At 40.7% G+C, this 22,658-nt stretch overlaps 1 protein-coding gene across 10 annotated transcripts in view; it reads right to left on the bottom strand.

Moving 5' to 3' along the window:
• RBPMS (RNA binding protein, mRNA processing factor) overlaps positions 1–22,658 on the bottom strand; it is a 171,530-nt gene that overhangs the window by 77,855 nt on the left and 71,017 nt on the right. For all 10 annotated transcript variants that reach the window (XM_045997727.1, XM_045997726.1, XM_045997718.1 and 7 more), the window contains 3 exons: positions 18,774–18,851; positions 15,773–15,811; positions 14,480–14,542 (listed from right to left, as the gene is read on the bottom strand). In XM_045997727.1, the coding sequence (XP_045853683.1) occupies positions 14,480–14,542; positions 15,773–15,811; positions 18,774–18,851 (180 nt within the window). The remainder of the gene's footprint in view (positions 1–14,479; positions 14,543–15,772; positions 15,812–18,773; positions 18,852–22,658) is intronic.

Here is a 22,658-nt window from a genome sequence, read left to right as displayed (position 1 = left end):
GCACCCCAACAACGAAGTGAGCAAAACCTTGTTTCTGCCCCTAAGTATAGGACTAGAAAAGAAACTAGGAGAAGATGGTGCTGGTGGGTCCCCTTCCCCTTACAGGGGAAGGTAGCAAAACACACACACAAGGCAAACAGAAACACAAAAACCCCAGAAAACCATTGGTTCTCCAAAGTATCAGCTAGAGTTACAGTGACAGTTACAAAAGAGACAACCCAATCCAAGCTCACAACTACTTCTGGAAGGAACTTCTCCCAAACAGGCTTAAACTGTGACTCCACTTAGGAGTGGGTGCTGTGGAGACGGCCTGCATTCAAATCTCCCTCCTCCGCGGATCCTAGTAACATAGTTTAAGCTTTCTGAGCCTCATTTTCCTCAGTTATAAACTGGAAATCAATAGTCCATATCCCAGAGCTGCTTTTAAGAAAATGGTTCTTGGGTGCCTGGGTGGCTCAGTCGGTTAAGCGTCTGCCTTCTGCCCAGGTCATGATCCCAGGGTCCTGGGATAGAGTCCCACATCAGGCTCCCTGCTTCTCCCTCTGCCTTTGCCCCTCACCCTGCTCATGCTCTGTGTCTCCCTCAAATAAGTAAAGTCTTAAAAAAAAAAAAAAAAGTTCTTCATGTCAGTGGTTAACATTTGGCCTATGATAAACCTTCCTGTGGCCTAGGGCTCATCCGCAAAGGAGCTACCGCCCCCAAACGTGGACTGCTGACGATTACTTCTCTCTTTTGGCTTTTCTGGAAAAGGTGCTTCTACCACTTGTAAAAGAGGAGGAGAGTCATGACTGAACTGTGGGATTCCCGCAACTGGACAAAGCAGCAGGATTATCGGAGCTCTTGGCCAAATTAGTGCTGTGCACTTTCAAATTCTTCTTTTTTCCACCTGGTTTCACTTCCCTCAGCCACCCCCCATGTCCCCTCCCCCCCAGCTTCAGGGAGCTGATGATGGATGTCCTCCTCTTGCCCATTTCTGTTATTTCACACAGTCAAGTGACTCTTGGGGGGCTGAATGCTAACCGCAGAGGCCAGATCCACTTTCTGGGACAATCAGGCATGAGGCCTGCTGAGGTATCTGGAGCTCCGTCTGACTTGGCTGTCCACCCCACCTCAATTTCCTTTCTGCTAAAGCACACTTTTCGTGAGCCAGCCAGCCCCCGTGCCCATAACCATGCCCCAGGAGAATCTGCTTTGTATAGGGTGACTGTAAAGTCATGACAGGGTCTTTGAAGAAGCTATAAACTCCATCTTAAACATGTCAACAGACCCCGGTCAAACAGAGTTTATTTTCCAAAGGGCTACGAGGGCACGATTGTTTGAACTCTTGCCACCAGGTTCTCAAACTGTCCTAAAAAGGATGATCGAAAGACCCGGGCCCTCACAACGTTAGGAAAAGGAGGTCTCCACTTCAGGCATGGACAGTTACCCATTAAAAAGCAGTATTTTACAGTGACGCCTTGAAACATAGGCCAGAGTGCAGATGGTGTTCTTTCATTCAAGAATCCTGACGTTAACATTTTTACTCCAAGGATTTTGAAGGTAAACAGAGGTCAACGCTTCTGGTCGGGACAAAGGCATTTCTTGGAATCCTGAACACCCCAACACCAGATGTGGCTCGTGCTGCCAGCAGCCGTTTACCTTGTAGTCCTAGGGCTGCCTCCTCACATTTGGGATGACAACAGCCATGAGCATCCTCCCTGCCCCCTTTTCAGGGGGAAAGGTAGTAGCGACATGACCGTCTTTTACCTTTTGGTCCCGCTACCTATTGAACGTTGGCCCTCAAACAACCAACGGAAGCCTAAAAGGAAGCAGATGCTAGGTAGTACCTGCATTTAGTTAGGTTTTTGACCCTCATGAGATCTTGAGGTGGGGTCAGGACAAACCTGGGATGGTCCACATCCACTTAATGATTGGCCTGTGACCATCTAGTCTGATGTTCGTTGCTTCCAAGGACACCCAAAAATCCTGGGCATTTTAATGGTAATGACTTCACTTACTTGGGAAATAAACAGGTTTTGCTTCAAGCAAGTACCTCCCTATACTTGTCCAGAGCCTTATGGCTGTCCTAGCAAAAATTTTTGAGGAATAAAACATAGTATGTGCCAGTGTTAAGTGATTTCTAGGTTATATGGTTTCTCTCTATAAAGCCCAGAACATGGGCTTACATCAGTGAGTCTGACACGAAGGGAAAAACAATAAAACAGAAGAGATCACAACCCTATTCTTAGCCATAGTCTATATTACTAAACCAGGTCCATTTAGAAAATATACTTCTTTGGTCACATAGTGTATCTGATGGGAAAGCAAAGGTGTTTATGTGCAAATTTATTATTGTAACTACAAAAAGATTAAATCCCTAAGGAAGATTAATTAGGAGCATCACTTTCATAAAGGCCACACATGTGCTCCTACAGCTTGTACCAAGTACAAAAAACAAACAAACAAAAACAGGATCAAACTGGGAAGGGAAGAGTTTCTAAATTTTTTTTTTTAAAGATTTTATTTATTTATTTGACAGACAGAGATCACAAGCAGGCAGAGAGGAAGGCAGAGAGAGGAGGAAGCAGGCTTCCCGCTGAGCAGAGAGCCCGATTCGGGGCTTGATCCCAGGACCCTGGGATCATGACCTGAGCTGAAGGCAGAGGCTTTAACCCACTGAGCCACCCAGGCGCCCCTCTAAATATTTTCTAATTACATTTCTGATATATCATTAATAGATGACCATACAGGTCCTTTAAGATAAAAGGGCTACAGGTTTCAAGAATGGTATCAGCTTTTCAAGGACAAGAACAATCATACTAATTACAAACTAATCTTCTAATTATTGAAAAGGAGACCAACCTGCCTCTGTTTCTAACACACATTGGGCACATGCCAGGCGAAATAAGAGGTATGTGTGTTTGTAGGAAATACCCTATGAATTCTGAGATATGTTAAATGATTAACGTTGTGCAATATAAGGAGTCTTAGAATGATAAAAACCAAGGATTCTATATCTAAGTAGAAACACATATGAAGAGTAAGTCCTACTGGTAAAGTAGACAGACTAAAGTCAAAAATACATTTAACACACTCTAAGGTTCACCTAAAGTGGTTGTTGGTTCATTTCAGGCACCATCTTAACAACTTTCTCTATCTCCTTTAAGGATAATTCTGCAAAGTTTACTTTAAGCCTTTACTGGTGGCTGATGTAGAAGAAAAAAAAGATGAAGGAAGGAGAGAAAAACAAGTGTGGATATTAAGAAACTCTACAATTGACAGGTGCCGTACCTTCCCAAAATCATTGTGCAAAGACTTCCATTTAAAGATCAGACACAACAGCCTCCAAGTGTATTTTGACAACAGCCCTGTTTCTACTTTCCAGTTTTTAAGCAATATCCACTCCTCCCTAGACAAGAACCAGGGGCATCTCCTACTCAGTGTGCACACAACCTGTGCATAACCAAGTTGAGCTCATCCTAAAACCAAGTACCAGGAGGGAGTAGAAGATGCATTTAAGCTTAGTCCTGACTGCAGGCAGCGCAATAGGGTAAGAGCACAATTCTTTAAGAAGGAAGGCTTACATTTAAAAATTACATTTAAAAATAAATATTAGAATATTCTTAAAGTCAACAACTTTATACCTTCAATTTTACTGAGGACAAAAATGAGGACCATCTACAGCAACACATTCTTCGGTTCTCAAAGTCACTGATGAATACTACTACTACAGATAAATCAATCCATGGGCGGGAAAAATCTATTCGCTGATGGAAACGGTAAAAATACAAAGATAAAGAAAGAGGGTAGCATTTGCTCTGTAAACCTGTTTTTAAAAAACTCTAAAAACAAAAACCTCTATGAAGCTCCTTCCAACCAAGAGTTTGGGGCTCAGGCACAAATTAGTTGTAAAGAACGTGAAAAGTTGGGATGCCCGGGTGGCTCAGTTGGTTAGGCGGCTGCCTTCGGCTCAGGTCATGATCCCGGTGTCCTGGGATCGAGTCCCACGTCGGGTTCCTTGCTGGGCAGGGAGCCTGCTTCTCCCTCTTCCTCTGCCTGCCACTCTGTCTGCCCGTGTTTTCTCTCTCTCTCTGACAAATAAATAAATAAAATCTTAAAAAAAAAAAAAAAAAGAACGTGAAAAGTTAAGTTCAAACTTTGGAGGTTCACTGCAAAGTACTTCCTGTGCTGCACAGAGAGCCAAAGGAAAGTGAGTCAAAACAGATCTCGTTTCTGAGCAACTTGCATCGGCGCTCGGCCTGGGTTCTGATGCATCACCTCAAGTCTATTTACTGCTGACCTGACAGGGCTGAGGCTAAACTTCTCCTCGCAAAAAAGCTTGTTCAGCCATTAACTTAAGGAATCCCAATGGCTGCTAAATAAAATACTTTCTATGGAATGGATGTAGGGTCTTTGGTTTTAAAGAGATTCAACCGGAACCTGAAATGGACAAAGAAATGTACATGATCGGTTCCACAGAAAAGAAAGAGGAGGGGCTGTTTTTGGGCTCACTATATTTTGAAGGCTTGAATATATATTAAGGACAACACTGCAACTTCATTTTCAAAAAAAGCTCCAAGAAAGGACTAATGAATCAATTTATCATTAATTACATTATAATGTAAGTCAATGTTCAGAAGTATTCTAAACCCAGTGGAATGCGGAATTCCACAGACATTATTTTAAAATTAGACTGTCGCGAAGTGGGCTTAAGGAATAAAACCAGTCCTTTGTGAAGATGATCATCCCAGTTACAAGAATTTTTACTACTGAGTGGCCGGTGGCTTTAAAAAATATCTCATTTACTTTGAGATACATTTATGCCCTCTGAGATAGGTATTATCAACAAAATGTTAACAGGAAGAAAACTGCGGTCCAGAGAAGGGTCTTGAATCAGTAGGTGGCAGAACCTGGATTTGAACCAGGTCAGCTTGACGGACACTTTTATTACACGTTGCCTAGAAAGCCTCCCAGACATAACTGGTTACCAAGAAGAAACCTTCTCAGTTCTCTCTTGGCCTCAATGTAGAGAGTTAGTACCTTTTCACAGGTACCAACACAGTAATAATGTTCTGCAGTACCTGCAGTACCAGGTACTGGTACAAATACACAGTACCTATTTAATATCAGTGAGTTTCATTTTTAAGATTGTTTCAAGGATGTTTTTAGAATTTGGTGAACATGCCTATAGATAAACGAAGATGACCTGCTAAACTGCAATGTTGTGTGAACTCTAGTTTTTATTCCTATTTTTCAAAGTATAGAAACACTTTTATACTTTGCCTGTTTTTGCTCCTTTATTATAAACTAACCTTCTGCTTGAGAACATGGTGAAGTCCGTTCCATTTAAATTTATTTTCATGTCCCATGTTTCCAAATTTACTTTTTAAGTTCTGTATATTTATTCATCCATTTATACTTTTTGAGGGCTGTCTTACGTAAGGCAAACAAAGGACAAAACGGATTAAAGCGATTCAAAACACAAGAGAACCACTGGTTACTAGTTTATACTAAGAATTTTCTACCCAACTTCATTGTCTAGGGGAATTATTCAGCTCTTTTAATTTTAAAATATTAATCTTTAAAATTAACTTGCCCCACAATGGCTAGAAAAAAAAAACACTTAGAAACCTTTTTTTCCAATGTCCAGGTTACTCAAGGTACCACTTAATTTTTCAATAATTCACTACTGAAACTTACATTTTTAGAAATTTTAGTCCTAAAAATATACCTTTTTTCCCCTATAAATATTAGCCTTTTTAGAATATTATTTTTAAGATTTTAGATTAGTCAGTATAATCGTGTTTCTTAGAACTGTTTTATTTCTGGGGCACCTGGCTGGTTCAGTGGGTTAAGCATCTGATTCTTGGTTTCAGGTCATGATCTCAGAGTTTTGAGACTGAGCCACCCTTCCCCTGCTGCCACTGGGCCCTGGGCTGGGCCTGGAGCCTCCTTGAGACTCTCTCCCTCTGACCCTGTTGTTTATGCGGAAACGTGTGCTCTCTCCCCGCCCCTGCCCCCAAGAAAAAAACCACCAAAAACTGTTTTCTTATTCCTAATCCCATAGTTATAATACATATTGTATTTTACAATACATATTTACAATACATACCATATGTATACATGATATGTACTGTGTGTGTGTATACATATACACACATATGTGTATGTGTGTATATGTATACACACACACATATATATACGGTATGTATTGTAAATATGTACTGTATATATATCTAAAATATATATAAAAATATATATCTAAAATATATCTCCCAATTTCAGAAGGATTTACTTTCTCTATTTTATTTCTATTATAAAATAGATTCTATTTATTTCTATTTCTTCCCCCCTTATTTTTATGTACATAAAAATCCCTGACTATTGTGGCTCTGTAAGTTTTTAATGTTTCTAAATGTAACAATTATTAAATAACCATTAAAAATGGCATGAAAATTTTATACTAATTATAAAGAAAGAAAACACCTCATACTCTATGTATCTTTGAGGAGATAAAAACATAATCATTGACAAAGGTCTTGGCAAAACACCTTAGTCCATTTTAATAGGGTCAAGTCCCATTCCTATGCCCCAAGTCTATAAAATGTTCTAAAGCATTCCGGTTACAGAATAAGACAGAAGCTTTGTGTACCAAAAGTTAAAATCTGTGTAGATTATCATCAGAAACACAAAGCCAGTGTGGAAGGGAGTGCTGGAACCCCTAGTCCTAAGGATGGTATGATCATTCACTAAAAATAAATAAATAAAAGTGATTTTATAATAAAGAGTGATTTACGGGGCCAAAATGTGCGGTACTGCAGGACAATCAGCAATGTGAACAGCTTTCATTCTAAGACTGGCCTGGCTTCTTAGCAAAAAGATCCTAGCAAATAACTCATTCTTTGTCCTTCGTGTTCCACAAACACTAACTATATTTCCTACTTACATTTATGATAGAGGCAAATGGATTCTCAGCATTTCTGAAACACCCGAAGAACCATGCGGGAAAGGTCAAGATCAATAGAAGACAGTATTTTTAAAAGGGAGTTCTCCGTTTAAGTAAGTTAGATGCTCAAAAAAGGCCACGATGCAAAGGCTGAGAGCTGTTTCACACAGTCATGTAACATCTGATGAACTCGAGATTTCCACATATACTTATCACTGGAGTAAACCAGTTTATTTGGGAGAATCTGTGGCTCTTCCTGCTTGTTTCCTTGAGGAAAGGATGATGTTAACATTTTCTGGCTACTTTTTGTTCTTTAAACTTCTTCAGAATTTCTTTTAGTAGCATTGTGGTTTCCAGTTTCTTACATGAATGCTTAGTAGATTTAAATAACTCATTTTTCAGGGTGCCTGGGTGGCTCAGTCGGTTAAGCCTCTGCCTTCGCCTCAGGTCACGATCTCCCTCACCTCCCTGCTCGTGCTCGCTGTCTCTCAAATAAACAAGATCTTTAAAAATAACCTAGTTTTCTTCAAGTGAAGACTCTAATCAGAAATTTAACAAATTCCTCGCATTCATCTTCATTAGTCGTTTTTCAGAACAACTTGTAAATCATGTTGCTGCATTATCCCAGGGAGGTTGTAGAACCATCCAAAAATGCAGGACCATCATAAAGAAAAGCAGAGAAAAATGATCTGACAGACTCTAGAACTTTCAACAATCACACCATGGAGCCTTTACTATTTTTATTTTTTTACATCGTATTTGGGTTATGAGTCACTTCTGGTGGTGTCAACCATTGTGGAAGCCTATCTCAAGCTTTGTTGAGGGGGCTAGCCGGACTGAGCTGTTCGTCAAGCCCCAAGCATGCAGTCATAGGGAGAAAGAGAAGAGACCAAGAGCCCCGCATCACAGCAGCTCTATACTGACTGGCACAGGCCCAGCCCCCAGCCCAGTGACGTCAAATGGCTGTTTTAGAACTTTGCAAGTCAAGAGTCAGCAGTTATAAACAGATTTAACAGATAAACATTAGATCGGACTCATGATCTCATCTGGCAGCCTTGCATATTTCCCATCCAAAAGTCCCAGCTGGGATCACACTAATTGGGCCTCTTCAACCACATTGAGCAACAGGCGAAGAGAAATTGAAGGAGAAAATTTTTAAACTGATAAGAAACATATTGACAGAGTGCCTGGTGAGGGGGAGCTGACACAGGCCATCTGGATGCTTGTGTCTGTGAAACCTTTTGTTTAGTGGAAATAATTCACCTAACTCACAAGCTGTACAAATATTAAGATCAAAAGTCCTAACTTGCACAACCTGTCAGGAAAACCTGTGATACAGGAAACAGGGACTGTTGTCCAGACTTCTGCTAAACCAAAGCCAGAATGTCTTTGTGTGATCACGGCCGATCTTGACTGCCCTGGAGTCCCTCTGCACTCAAAGAGTTTATACCAGCACTTTGTGGCCACATCTTTTGACCATGCAAGTATACTCGTGGTAGAGGTTCACATTTAGAACATTTGCAAGTGCTTTTGCTTGATGATTTCCTTTTAACACCTTTGGAAGTGAATAAAACCCCCACCTGTGATGAGGAGCCTGGTCTAGAACAAACGGATTAATTATACCACTGTTTAGTAACTGGATAGCTGGAAGAGTTCAAGCTATTCAACAAAATTGAAATTATGCACAAGGCTAAAATAATTGTAATATAAATAACCACAGTGTTTACTTTAATACCAGGAATTTATGGAGATGGAAAAGACAGTTTCCCTGATTAGATGGGCTATCTTTAACACGTGACACTATCAAGTGCATTTCCAACATGCTTTCTTACAAATTAAGAATTTCTCTAAAAATTCTTTATCATACGTGCTACTGAATTGATAACATTTCCCCAATCATGAAGAATTTAATACTACATATGCTCAAATTCTCTTCATTTTCCACTTATTAAGGCTTCTTTGCATTCAAAGTCTGTGTGACTGCCACTTTTTCCACTTTGAAACCAACTGCCCTTCAATCTCTATTCCAATGTCTTTTTAGACCTTGAGAAACTACCTTTCCTTCATGTCTTGCATCTTGTACAGAAAAGAATATAAAGCCTAAGTCTTATTTACCCAATGGCTGGCTTTTTCCCCAACCTTTATTTTATTAACAGGTAAACTAAACCATTTAACAGTTACAGTTCTAGGGGCGTCTGGGTGGCTCAGTGGGTTAAGCCTCTGCCTTCGGCTCAGGTCATGATCTCAGGATCCTGGGATCGAGCCCCGCATCGGGCTCTTTGCTCAGCGGAGAGCCTGCTTCCTCCTCTCTCTTTATCTCTGCCTGCCTCTCTGCCTACTTGTGATCTCTCTCTGCCAAATAAATAAATAAAATCTTTAAAAAAAAAAAACAAAAAAAAAACCAGTTACAGTTCTATTTATTAGAACTGCCATCACAGAAATGTTATTAATCCCTGTTAAAAGAAACATTTTAAGTCATGTGAGATTCGAAAAGAACCCAAATCTACCATTGCAATCAGTCAAAAAGTATTTATTAAGAACCCAATGATCCCTTCATACCTATTAGGATGATCACAATTTAAAAAACACAACAACAAGTACTGGTGAGGATATGGAGAAACTGGAACCCTATATATGTTATTGCTGGGAATGTAAAATGGTGCAGCTACTATGGAAAGGTCTGGAAGTTCCTCAAAAAGCTAAAGCTAAAATTACCATATGACTCAGCAATTCCGCTCCTAGGTATATACCTAAAGTAACTGAAAACAGGGAGTCAAATAGAAACTTGTACACCAATGCTCACTGGAGCTTTATACACAAGAGCAAAAGGTGGAAATAACCCAAGAGTCCATCAACAGATGAACGGATAAATAAAAGGTGGGAGATCCATATAATGGAATATCAGTCAAAAAAAGGAATGATGTTCTGATACGTGCTACAAACATAGATGAATCGTGAAAACACTACACTGAAGAAAAGTCAGACACAAAAGAACAAATATTTCAATATCCAGAATAGGTGAATTAATAGACTGAAAACAGTTCAGAGGTTACCAGGGGTTAAAATAAAGGGAGAAATTGGGAAGTACTGATTAACGGTTACAGAGTTTGTTTGGGATGATGAAAATTTTTTTGGAAATATGGAGCAGTGATGGTTGCACAACACAGTGAACATAATTGATGCCAATGAATTGTGCACTTAAAAAATCATTAAAATGGCAAATTTTTATAATACATAACATACCCAAACCACTGAATTGCACACTTCAAATGGGTTATATGTTATAGGAGTTGTAACTCAAGCTTTTAGAAAAGAATCCAACAGACTAGGGGTTGCAATGATAATTGGGATCATTTACATCAAATAGTCTAAAATCTGAGAGTAAAGCAAATTACTGTGCTCATCCAAGCAATGTTTAGTTGTGAAGGCAACTTGCAGTGATGTCCATTGTTTGATGATATTAGACTTCTCTAATTCTGATACAGTAATTCACAAGTCTATGATAAAACCTAGCTCAATAACAACTATTTAAATACAAAATACAATATATACATCACAAAATATGTGTTAGTTGACTATGTAATCAATAAAGCTTCTGGTCAACAGTAAGCTATTAAGTTTTGGGAGAATCAAAAGGTGTGTGTCTATGTGTGTTTTGTTTTTACTCAGGAAGTGGTTTGCACCCTTGATCCCTGTGACGTTAAAGGGTCAACTGTACTTTAGATGAACGATTCCCAAACACCAGTTTAAGACAACGCCTGTGACGGAAACTTACACAAGCAAGGAACACACCAAGCCTGTTGATCTGAAGTATTAACTACAAATCACCCTTATTTCTTAAAACAAGATTTTAACTAGGCAACAGTGGCAATACTGGGGGTCTTGGCAGTTGGCTGGAAGCCAGGGATGGCTTAGTTTCACTTCTGCTCAGGGTTTTCACTTGTATGCCTACTCTATTTTTTTAAAATTTCCACAAATTTTACTAAAGCAAGCTAACTCTCAATCTCACTCATCATATGTGATTTACACTCCAAAATGACAAACAAATCCTAAAAATAAGTGGATACTTTGGAATATTAACGCCACCTTCATGGGAAACAGAAAACCGCCCGTAAGGAAATTACAAACGTGTAGAAGGGTGAAGGGTAGGTCAGATACTTTGTTGTCAGGTTCAAGAATGAATGGGGTTTCTAATCATGTGGATTAATGGGACCACAGATAACCTGAAGGGAAGTCAGGGTTTGGGTTATTTTTAGCTTAATTTGGGAGTTTTTGCTGTAAAAACAAAATACACTATATTTATTTTAGAAGATTTGAGTAACCTCCTGATAAAAGTTCAGTGTTACCACTTAATTCAATCTGAACATGTTTTTCCATAAAATTATCAAATTGACACATAATCCAAAGATGGAAGAAAATATATATTTTTTTTAAATCAGGCATTTGGGAGAAGACTAATTATTAATACTAATAACTGAACCAAACAGTAAATAAGAGAGAGAAATGACAACAAGGGGCGTGGAGAAGTGGTTCGTGACACCATGAACTGTTCTAGATAGAGGTCCTTCCTGGACTGAGGCTTTAGTTTCTCAATAGTGGAATGAAACAAAACATTACAACATGGAACTTTCCCCCAAAGGAGTGTGAGGAAACGCTTTTAAGAGAAGGCTGAACAAATGACATGAGGGGAATAAATTTTGTAATGGCTATGAGCCTCGTATGTTTTTAATTCACCAATTAGAAAGATGACCTGAAAAGAACATAATATGTTGGGCCATAGAGAAAAGCTGTCAGCTTCGTGATTAAGTAAATTACCCCGAACGGGCCCATTTTCTCGGTAGAGAAAAGAAACCCTGCCGCACTGTCACACAGGACAAACTTGATCATGGCCGTTTGTCCTGGACGATGTAGGTTAAATAGTCTGTCACTGCCATCAGGGAAAATGCAGCAGCATTCCATGGACCAAGTGAGCAGCAAGATGTTGAACAAAGCAGACAGGACAAAGATGCAGAAGGCTTCCTTCTAGTTGTAGCTTTAAACCTAAGCTTCCTGACCGAGCCATCCATCCTTTCGAGGTCTCCGTTCCCAGAACAAGAGGGTGGTTTCTGAGGTACAAAGGCCTCTAATACCTTATATATAATAAAAGTTAAACATGTCAAGAAATCAAGCATGAGCTCAGTAAATGCCTACACTCACGAGTCAGCCTCTGAGAAGAGCGCTCAGGTTCAATAATTCACAAATAGTAAGTCGCCCTTAGATCCACAGAATCTGAACAGATTCACTTGGTGTTCTTCCCAAGTTATTAATACACGAGCAACAAAAGAACATTAATGACTAAGGGAAAAGAAGCTGCTAAAGGAAAGCTCAATGCCAACGAAAAAGGAGGAAGAGCCAACCTAAAACCAGATGTCAGGACACGCAAGCACAATGACCTGGGGCCAGCTGGCCTAGGGATGGACTTGAACACCTCACCTCCACTGCTATGGTACAGGAGGGCTCCAAACCTGATTCTTGGAATGGATATAACCCATGTGCACCAAGAAAAATTGAAACTGTGTGCTATACTCCTGCTTACTGAGACAAGGAAACACAGTTTATGACCATTTAGGCAGTTTGAAAACAAGCTTCCATAAAACAAAAACACAAACCCTAGCCCGTAAGGGAAAGTTGCCTTCGTCAGATGACAGAAGTCACTATAAGAGCCTATTGCTCCTCAGTCAAGGCAGGCCGCAGAGAGCCAATTCTGTAAACAACCTTCGGCTGCTGCTACTTCCTTTAGAAGAACAATGAAAACAACATGGTGAAAACTTCACCTCCCATAACTTTGAAGGACCCAGAATAGTTCTGCAGTTAGAAACGTGCTACCTGGGCTGCCTGGGTGGCTCAGTGGGTTAAAGCCTCTGCCTTCGGCTCAGGTCGTGATCTCAGGGTCCTGGGATCGAGCCCCGCATCGGGCTCTCTGCTCAGAAGGGAGCCTGCTTCCTCCTCTCTCTCTGCCTGCCTCTCTGCCTATTTGTGATCTCTCTCTCTCTGTCAAATAAATAAATAAAAAAATAAAAAATCTTAAAAAAAAAAAAAAAAAAAGAAAAGAAACGTGCTACCTGGTGAGAATGAAAGAATACCAGTATCTAAGTAAAAGCCTAGTTTTATTGAGAAGCTTAAAATTTGGCTATACTGAGGAAAATTCTGGCTCCATCTATGTAATGATAAAAATGAAAACAATTTTTATATCAAAATATTCAATCATACACCGTGTTTCACTGTGTACCACTGGTACGCAATAAACAACTGGTTTGTATTTTGTTCTGTGGGAGACAAACAGGTTAAGGCAGCAGTTTCTCTGACCAGAAGGTTATTAGCCCAAATCCAGGAAAATCCTCAGCTCTTCTGAGTTCCTGGATTCCAAAGAAGTTCATGAAAAACCAACAGTAAGAAGCAAATCATGTCTTCTGAGAGTGTGTGCATTTTTTTTCAAAGCCTGAAAACCTTTCAAGATTGTGTCACAATGACACCATTATGCTGAGGAAACAGACCCCTCTAGAGGTCTCTCCCTGCGGCCTCCAAGTCTCCAGGATACCAGGTGTCTCCCACAGCCCTCCCTCAGGACCGTCGGCCTTAGCATCCAGGGGCTCAAAGCAGCAGCTAGGAGGGGCACCTGCAGATTCCATAGCGACACAAGGGCCTACATTATGACCCTCAGATGGCAACCAGTCAAGTAGCCACTTGCCTTTTAAGAAGCACCCTAAACCCTTTTGGCCGCCTTCATTGACCCTTATTTCATGGCCACTTAGGCTGACGGCCTGGAGCAGGAGGGAGCCAGACTTCTTCCCTCCAACTCTTCACCTCCAGATCAGCCCTCAGCATCTGGAACTCGGATTCTGCTTCCTTTCACCTTCTCTCAGCTGGGTTCCCCTTAAATTGTTTTGGTTTTCAGCACACTAAAGTGGAAAAATGTTTTCTAAAATGAAGCTGGCAAAAGCTTCAAAACATATGGCAGACAAGATGACTACAAACCAAAACAAGTACCTCCACTCAGTTCAACTGACAACCGTTTGCTACAGCTCAAGCAGGATGTCTTTGGGGAAAACAGTGAGAGTGAAGACTATGAACGTAAAAAAATCAAGACAAAAAAATCTACCAAACACCATCATCATCATCACACACACACACAGCTAAAATGGAAGCCTCATATGAGGAGGAAAGCCAAGTTTTCATCTACTCTTGGGTTAGTTTAATCTCTGAGAGTATGACAAAGGCTGAACCAAGCTGAGCATTGCCATGGGCGGTGACCAAGCTCAATTAGAATAAGACATTGGCAGGTATTTTGAGCATTACAGTAAAAGCTGGAGAAGTGCAAAAGCATTACTCAGTAGTTTGCACATCGGACCACGAGTCAACGAAAAATCTCTTCAGATGGCTAGTTACACGGATGAATCCCTCCTATCAGAATGAGCAGTCATATTCCCTCCACGTGATTTCCGGTCCAAAGAGCTTCTACTGCCTCCCACCACCACCTCACAAGGAAACACCAATGATGACATCATTACTACTTACATTCAAAGCATTCTTTGCAGCTTCTGCTTCTGAGCGACTGTCAAAACTGACAAAACCTACGGGCTGAGGAAAGAAAAAAAAAAATGAACAAAAAACAAATCAGGAGATATCTATTTTTCTGGGTCGAAGGTGATGTCAAACCAAAGGGCTAAGATAAAGAAATGACCACAGGCAATGGGTAGAAATAAAAAGCCAGTTCAAAAGAATCATGACGCAGTGGCTTAGCCAAATTTCTAACATGAATCAAAAGGGATTGTGAGGGTGGTTCTTCAAGGGCACAGCTGGGGATTTAGAGAATCATAAAAAAAAAAAAAATCTAGAAGGGATTGGAAGGTGAGCAGCAGTGGACAAGAGAATAGAGGAAAACTTGGGTCGAGAGGCTCTACTTTCCTAAATCAAATTCACTGTACCTCAGTTTCTTCGTCTTTTAAAATGGAAAGAGAACCGAATCACCTTTCGGTACACTGTAAGTGCAAGGAATATGATGACACAATGACACAAGCCCTATACACGCTCACTGCATGATCAGAACTATAAAATGCACATTTCCAGCTCAAATCCCAAGGGATACTTTTAAAACGTCTTGTGTTTAACTAGGTGTGTAAACCAAATTGTTCCAACGCAACAGAGAGGGGTGATAATCCCTTTGGACTCAATCTTTCAGTCCAGAAAGATGCTCGGAACATAGCTTATTCCTAACGAATCAGAGAATACCTTACCGAGAGACGAAAAGCAACTGAGAGGTGAGCATGCTGGGTATTCAGCATTTGGGGGTGGGGGAGCCTAAAGCCAAATATTTCAAGCAGTCTGTAGAAACTATCAGGGTCACTGACTACCACTCTCCATCCTGCCCCTTCTGTGCTCTACCCGAGACTTGGGACTCTGCCTGTGGTTATTACAAGTTTGAAACACAGCATGACTCTCCACCAACAGATACTTACACGCACTGTGAACGTTTGCCTGTTTAACCTTATTTTTTAAAAAAGGAAGGATGGGGAATAAAAGCGGGTTTGGATGATTTCTTTTGGATATGCGGACCAATCCCAATATAATCATGCTGTCTGCCTTCCTCAGGGATGATCCCAGACATCCCAGCTGGAGACAACAGAATTGTAAATCATTTTCCTGTCCTAATTCCTAACTAATCTCACACTGAATTTTAAATCAACAACAAAAATTAAATCCTAATGAGAATTATAAAGGAGAATGCTGAGACCCAGTAACTTCCTAGAAGAAAATCAATTCAAATTTACTGTGGAAGTGATCATTTATATGCAAGTTTGAAATTCTTACCTGTTTAGATGTGAGCTTTATAAGAGAACCCTCGTAGCCCTGAAAATTAAGAACCAAATTTAGATGAAAAAAAATTACTAGGGAAAAAAAAAAACAACTGTAATAGCATCTTGCAAAATTACTAGGAAAAAAAAAACTATAATAGCATCTTGCTCAAGTAAAAATGAGTCCATTATGACTACTGACGAACTCTTCTTACAAATGCCTCAAAGTAACTGAGAAGGCAGATTTTTACAAACATAAGCACCTGTGTGCCGATCCTTCCATCCTTAAGGCCTAAAACAAATCATACCTTGAAATTTATGCACATGTATCTAGGTTTGCTTCCCCTTTTTTCCTCCAGGAAATCGTACAATGGTAGGAAAACAGTTTCTTCTGTCAACAGATCTTTCTCATTTTACAGAATGAGAATAGTGAAGGGAGTAAATTTAATAAGACAGGAAGGTAAGTATGTGAGGACTTGGTCATGTGTTTGACAGAAAATAACATTAAAACATTAAGAATGTCCTACGTAGAACTTATTACTCGGAATTTCAAAACTGCCGGGGAAAGTTACACAGGTAGCGATTCTAAATTCTGCTGCGTTGTTTTGCTTACTTCCTGAAGCAGCTGGTTTTCATGCTGGTATTCTGACTGGGGCATTACAAAAATCCCCTGTTCTTACTCCAGCCCACACTCAAGGAGGATAGAAACCCTCCCTTTGCACTCCCTCGCTTCACCCCTCCTGGCTCCTCAGGAGAAGGATAAGAAAGTGTGTTTATTTCTGAAAATAATCAATGGCTGGTGGCTTGCACTGATGGACGGCACAAGGGGAAAACCACCACCTGACATGACTGACCACTGCACAGATCAGTGCCAAGACAGATCTGCAGGCTGGGGTCACCCTCCGGGGACTTTAATTAAAAGAGGGTTGTTAGGAATGTACCAGGGTCCTGACTCTTGCGTTGGGGTTTCTGGGCAGGATGTTGGGATTGATTCATCCTCCTATCTTCCCAGCAGAGAACTATGTTACCAATTAGCTACTGTAAACATTTTACCTCAAAGACCTTGAGCTCTTCTGGCCAGAGAGGTCATGATTCACAGCCCTGTCTCTTCCTTTCTCAAGGTGCTTTCTGTCCGAAAAACCTGGAGGTTTAAACACCCTGAAGGCCTCAGAGGCAAAGGACAGATGGATATTTCACTCAAGCACACCACCACTGGTGGCAATACACTGTGCTCTCTCACAGACGACTTTAGCACGGACAGCAGTCAGCCTGCTTGGGTCTGAATCCTAGCCCTGCCATTTACGACGTGTGACCTTGAGCAAAATTTATTCAGTTGCTCTAAGTTTCATTTTCCTCATTGGAAGGACGGAGGCCAACCCCCTTTAAAGGGTTATAATAAAAATTAAATGGAATAATTCATACGAGGGGCTTGCTGGCTAAATCTCCAGTATTTTGTCCATTAATAAGATCAACTCGTTTCAGAAGTCCCCATCTGCCTAGGTGGCTCAATCCTAAGCATCTGCCTTCAGCTCAGGTCCTGGGATCCAGCCCCGCATCCGGCTCCCGTCTCAGTGGGAAGCCTGCTTCTCTCTCTCCCATCCCCCACCCGCTGCCACCACCCGGTTGTATTCTCTCTGTCAAATAAATAAAATCTTAGAAAAGTCCTCATCCTACGAAAGGGACAAGTAGTAAAAATGGGAAGCCTGCACAAGATACTCAGGAAATTCTACGAAGCCAAACCCCATCCCCAGCGTTTCTTTCTTTCCCACTTCCTTGCGGCTGACCTCCCGTCTAACCCTTCTGTTTCCCCCTGTACCGTCATCACTGTTACAGGAAGAGGATGGATGCTGGAACAGAGGTTGGCCTATTATTACATTATTACCTTCCCGGCACAGAAGTTAGACTCTTAGCTTTGCTGGCTTTAAACTGGCTGCCCTCCCACCTTCCTGCCTTACCCAGCGGTTTCCAGTGGTCCCATCTTACCCTCGCTCTCCCCTTAAAGGCTGGATCCTGTCCCTCAACCTGCCTTGCCTCTGTGGCTAGGGTCCTGCTTCAACAGGATGGAGCTTTAATCATTAATCAGGATGGTCTGCCACCTCATCCTAAGGGTGCCCCTGGCCAGGCACTGCTGCTACCATGTTCTCAGGGAGCAGACACAAGCCCTCAATTTATCATGACTTCCGGGTGTTCCGCTTGAGGGCCGAGGCCTCCGGCCCACAATCCTCCCAGTCCCAGTTTTCTCTATAGGTTAGCCTTCAAGGTTTCTCCTTGGCAGCATGGTTATTTCAGCTTTTGTCCAATTTCCCATGAAGTTTTCAATTCTAGCAACATTAACTATCTCTCAAGTGATCGTATCTCAGTAGTCCCCATGGACAGGCAACTGAATTAAAATACTACACTATGTACCAGCATAACAATAATTCCTTAAAAGTTCATTTTATTTTGTTTGAAATTTAGGACATTCTTCCTACAGAAAAAATAATGGTGGTCAAGTTCTCAATCTGGTTTATGAAAGTGTAATCAACTTCCTAGTCTCCAAAGAATAATATTAGCACTATTTCAACTAATAAGAAACCTTGCACAACAGGCCTTGACTTACGTTATTTTACTGGGAATATTATAAATAACAGGAATTGATAGTATTTTTGGTGAGCTGTACTCAGAAGAACACTCCCATTGGCAAATGATAAACAGGGAGGACACCAGAACTGTTCAAAACAGAGCCAGACACATGTTCCCATTACTGGGAAGCAAAAAGACTTTTCTAGATCAGCTATTGGGAAGGACAAAAGGTATTTTCAGTCTTTCCTGAGACTGCACACCTGAACTGAGTTGTTAAATCTCTTTTACTAACTAAACTTAAAAAAAAGGGGGGGGGTCACTTTATAAGATGCTTTCTCAAACATATTTCTTCCTGCAAAAAGCCCCCCTTTTGCTTATTTATAAATAAGCCTTTTATAGCTTATTTATACACACAGTTTTTGTCTTTTATTAATTTCTGAAAGAGAAAAGGTTACCTTAAATGGTCTGAAAAGCAGATACAGCTCCCGAGGTTTGATATCCAGAGGGAGACCGCTGACAAATAGGGTCCGGACCTAGAAAATAAATAAGAGACGGGATCACAAGACTGTGCAACCTGAGGAACAGCTCTCACTTGGCATCTCAAAAACACACGTCTTCATATATTTCACAAACCCTACGTAATTCATGTTCTTTCCGTGGCCCAATAAACACTCTCATCTTAAGACACCATTAGACCAACTCTTGGGTATTTCTATGGGATGACTCAGAGTGAATTACCTCTAGCTGATTTAAATTTACAAACTGATTTCTCCTTTCCCAATTAGCCATTACCCCATTCTGACATTATGAATTAAAGAGAAGGAGGCCTACATAATTAAAATATCAGTTTAAGGAAGAAAAATAAAAGTCACAAGAACAGTAAACCTACCACTTCTTTGCTCTAAATCAAACGAACACAGAACACGGTTCAAAAATAAAATCAGAACGATTTTCGTTTTTTTCCTGCTTGTTTTGTCCTTGCCTCCGTCATTGGAATTAATAATTACAGTCATTTTCAGAAGTATCTTATTTTTAAGTAATCTCTACACCCAACATGGGGCTTAGACTTACAACCCTAAGATCAAGAGTCACATGTTCTATTGAGCCAGCCAGATACCCCAATAATTTTAACACATGTAAAAAAGAATCCAAACACATCTAAATAGTAGCCAAAATGTAGAACTCTGCATCTGTTCAGTTCCAAAACAGCAGGGAGGGAAGATCTCACTGACCTATAACCCATCAGGCCAAAGATACAAATTATGTGATTAGAGTCTACTAAAATAGAGAACACAGATGACACACTTCCATTTGGGAGATCAGAGAAAACATGTTAGCATTTGACTGGGAACTTAAAGGATAGGTAAAATTTCACCACGTGGATATAAAAGGTGAGGGGCAACGGAAAAAAGACTCGGAAGCAAAGAAAAGCATTAACCAAGCCGGTGAAGGGGGAGATACCTCAGAATATTCTGGAAGAAGGCGAAGCCAAACCAAACCAAAGCTGAGGGTCAAACTACAGGGGACACCACAAGTCACTGGCTCAGGAATCTGGTCTTCATCCAACAGGCAAAGAGAAATCACTGAATGAATGGTCACCACCATGTTTTCTTTCTACTTATTTTAGCTAGTGTGCCTTTAAGTTTTCTAACCACCCCCCCAACATTGAAATGTAATGGACATGTAACAATGTCTGAGTTTAAGATGTACAATGTAGTGGTTCACTAAGCTTATGTATTACAAAATGATTGTGGTTTTGGTGTTAGCTACTGCCTCCACTGTGTCCTAGAATTAATCACTTCTTTTTTGGGGTGAGAACATTTAACATCTACTCTCAGTGACTTTTGAGTATACAGAATTGTTACTTCTAACCACAATGCTGTGCATTAGATCCCCATAATGTACTCAACTTCTAACTGGACATTTGTAATCTTTGACCAACTTCTCATGTCCTCCATCCTGATCCCCTGGTACCCACCATTCTGCTGTTTCTAAGAGTCTGACTTCACCCCCACATTTTCTATTCCTCTTCTCTACTCCGGCTGATACAACATGACTGAGGTCCTCATTAGAAATCATGTTGCTGGGGCGCCTGGGTGGCTCAGTGGGTTAAGCCTCTGCTTTCGGCTCAGGTCATGATCCCAGGATCCTGGGATCGAGCCCCGTGTCGAGCTCTCTGCTCAGCAGAGAGCCTGCTTCTCCCTCTTTCTCTCTCTCTGCCTGCCTCTCCGCCTACTTGTGATCTTTCTCTGTCAAATAAATAAATAAAATCTTTAAAAAAAAAAAAAAAAAGAAATCATGTTGCTACTTAAAAATTCCGTCTATAACTCTAGATTTTCTCCCTCAGTGTGAAAGGGAGATCTTCTAGAACCCTACCGCTTTCCGTTGATTCTGGCTGTGAAGCACAAATCAGCAAGGAAGGCCCTTTTACTGACGGCAGCACACAGTAGAAGGTCATGCCATCTGCGTACAGGTGTATAAGCAACACTATGATGATGTAAACAGCCTCAGAATCATGAAGGCCTTATTTTCTTGTTATTCATTCACATTTTAGATTTGTTGTGCAATTGTTCATATGCAGCTGACCCTTGAACACAGGTTTGAACTGTGTGGGTCCGTTTACAAGCAGATTCCCCTCCTCCCCCAATAAATAAGAGTACCATAAGTGTATTTTCTTCTTCCTTGTGATATTCTTAATAACTTTTTCTCTAACTTATTTTACTGTAAGAATACTGTATGAAATACAATATACAAAATCTGTGCTATCAAGTGTGTGTTGCCAGTAAGGCTTTCAGTCCACAGCAGGCTATGAGGAGTTAAGTATTAAGGGAGTCAAGAGCCGTATGTGGATTTCTGACCGCGCAGGAGATCAGTGCCGTCTAGTCCCCACATGGATAACGGGCCAACTGCGTAATAAACTGTCCTCTTGGTTTATAATTTGGTAAGTTTTGACCTATGCATAATCTGTGAAACCACCACAACGATCAAGATAGTAAACAGATCTACCATCTCTAAGTTTCCGGCCACCCTGGTTCTACCATCCGCACCCCACCCACCCCCCCCCCCACCCCCCCGGCAATCATAGATCTGCCTTCTGCCACGATTAATTGGTATGTATGTTCTAAAGGTTTATACAAACAGAACCATATTGTATCCTTTTTGTCTGGCTTTTTGACTTTTGTGTAACTATTCTGAGATTCACCCACTATTGTATGTATTCATAGTCTGCTCCTTTTCACTGAGGAGTAGTATCCTGTTGTATGGATATACCACAGTTCATTTATCCATTCACTTTGATGGGACATTTGGGTTACTTCTAGTTTTTGGCTTTTACAAATACAATGGCTAGGGGCATTCATGTATCAATTTGTACAAGTCTTTGTATGGATGTATGTAGGTTTTCTTTCTTCCTGGTTCATTCAATACCTAGGAGTGGAAGGGCTGAATGATAGGGTAGGTATATGCTTAACTCAAGAAACCAAGAAAACAAAAAACTGGCCCTTCAATTCCTTGTTTTAGGGCCCAGAATATGATAAATGCTGTGTACTTAAGAACAAATGTGTATTCTGCTGCTCTTGGACAGTATGTTTTACAAATGTCTATTACGGCAAGTTTGTTATTCAGTGTATCTTTTGCCTTCTCCCAAATCCCTCAACTTCGCCAGTGATGAAGATTCTTTTTCCAGGAACTTGTTTTATCAAACCTAAAGCCAAATTATGGACAAATGCCAAAGACACAGCTGATGAGGGAAACCTGCTCTTCGGTGCGCCCTCCCTGCATCCACAACCCTCTTCCCACAGTCCAAAAAAGTAAACACCATCTGTCCTTGGCCACTCTAGCCAGGACAACTTGAGTAGAGAAGGAATCCCAGCTCGCATTCGTTCAGATTTTGCTGAGTACCCAACGTCTGACACTGTGCCAGGGGTTGACTGGATTAGAGTTTTCTGAGGAAATAATGCAATAAGCAGAGCCTATGGTTTAAGCCCTGGAGTTCCCGTTGTCCATCGAAGAAGCTTAGCTATGTAACAGGTATCAGTTAAAACTGAGGGAGTTAGCTTAGAAAACAAACTACCATTTACAGTATTGTTCTAAAGAAAAGGTCCACAAACTTGCAAGTCAAACAATTTACCAACAAAATACAATAGAACTCTGGGGGTTATCAATAAAATATTACTTGATATAAATTAAGCTTTATATACATCAATAAAATGTATTATGCAACCAATAAAAATCATGTTCAAGAAAAAAAATTACAATCAAGGAAAAAGTTTGATTTTATTCGGTAAAACAAACACTGACACACACACGTATTAAGATAGGGAAAACACGCCTTTGCACAG

This window comes from Meles meles, chromosome 2 (genome assembly GCF_922984935.1).
Source record: "Meles meles chromosome 2, mMelMel3.1 paternal haplotype, whole genome shotgun sequence".
NCBI lineage: Eukaryota > Metazoa > Chordata > Mammalia > Carnivora > Mustelidae > Meles > Meles meles.
The sequence above is the reverse complement of the archived record's forward strand: the minus strand, read 5'-3'. Positions and strand labels throughout refer to the sequence as shown.